General features: G+C 54.5%; 1 protein-coding gene across 1 annotated transcript; it reads right to left on the bottom strand.

Moving 5' to 3' along the window:
- Positions 1-51: 51 nt before the first annotated feature.
- On the bottom strand, positions 52-529 carry LOC106818213 (moesin/ezrin/radixin homolog 1-like). Its single transcript, XM_014822936.1, has 2 exons — positions 313-529; positions 52-139 (listed from the first exon to the last, which is right to left on the bottom strand). The coding sequence occupies exons 1-2, from the start codon at positions 527-529 to the stop codon at positions 66-68; spliced, it is 291 nt and encodes a 96-aa protein (XP_014678422.1). The 3' UTR covers positions 52-65.
- Between the last annotated feature and the right edge of the window lie 188 nt (positions 530-717).

Raw genomic sequence — 717 nt, 5'->3', positions numbered from 1 at the left:
TCTATGCCTGCAAACACAACAATGATAACGTAAGATAACGTATCTCTTTACAGCATTCACACATCTCAATGTCTATGCCTGCAAACACAGCAATGATAACGTATCTCTTTACAGCATTCACACATCTCAATGTCTATGCCTGCAAACACAGCATTGATAACGTAAGATAACGTATCTCTTTACAGCATTCACACATCTCAATATCTATGCCTGCAAACACAGCAATGATAACGTAAGTCACCCACCCCACCCTGCCTCCTTCCTGCCTCGCCCTCCTCCCTTCTCCCCCGCCTCCTCCCCCCGATTACGTACGTGCGCTGCCGTTGGGATGGTCTTCCTCTTCGTCGTTCTCGGCGTAGAACAGTTCGCGCGGCTGCTGCGACAGCTTGATCAGCTCCGCGGATGCCTCCTCCTGTCTCCTCTTAGCTTCCGCGAGCTCCTCGGAGAGACGCGCGCGCTCCGCGGCTTGCTGCTGCATCTCAGCTTCCTTACGATGCACCGCCTCCTGATACTCCTCCGCCTCACGCATCTACACAACGATAGAGAGAGAGAGAGGGGTGGTTAGACGAGAGAGAGGGGGAGAGGGGGAGAGGGGGAGAGACGCGCGCGCTCCGCGGCCTGCTGCTGCATCTCAGCTTCCTTACGATGCACCGCCTCCTGATACTCCTCCGCCTCACGCATCTACACAACGATAGAGAGAGAGAGAGAGGTGGTTAG

The sequence above is a fragment of the Priapulus caudatus genome, unplaced genomic scaffold, assembly GCF_000485595.1.
Source record: "Priapulus caudatus unplaced genomic scaffold, Priapulus_caudatus-5.0.1 Scaffold2094, whole genome shotgun sequence".
Lineage (NCBI taxonomy): Eukaryota > Metazoa > Priapulida > Priapulimorpha > Priapulimorphida > Priapulidae > Priapulus > Priapulus caudatus.
The sequence above is the reverse complement of the archived record's forward strand: the minus strand, read 5'-3'. Positions and strand labels throughout refer to the sequence as shown.

Bases quoted from the DNA above. Each gene is read 5' to 3' on its own strand.
- LOC106818213 (XM_014822936.1), bottom strand. From the start codon at position 529: ATGCGTGAGGCGGAGGAGTATCAGGAGGCGGTGCATCGTAAGGAAGCT. The intron at 140-312 runs GTACGTAATCGG...CTGTGTTTGCAG, and splicing joins CCATCCCAACGGCAGCGCAC to GCATAGACATTGAGATGTGT.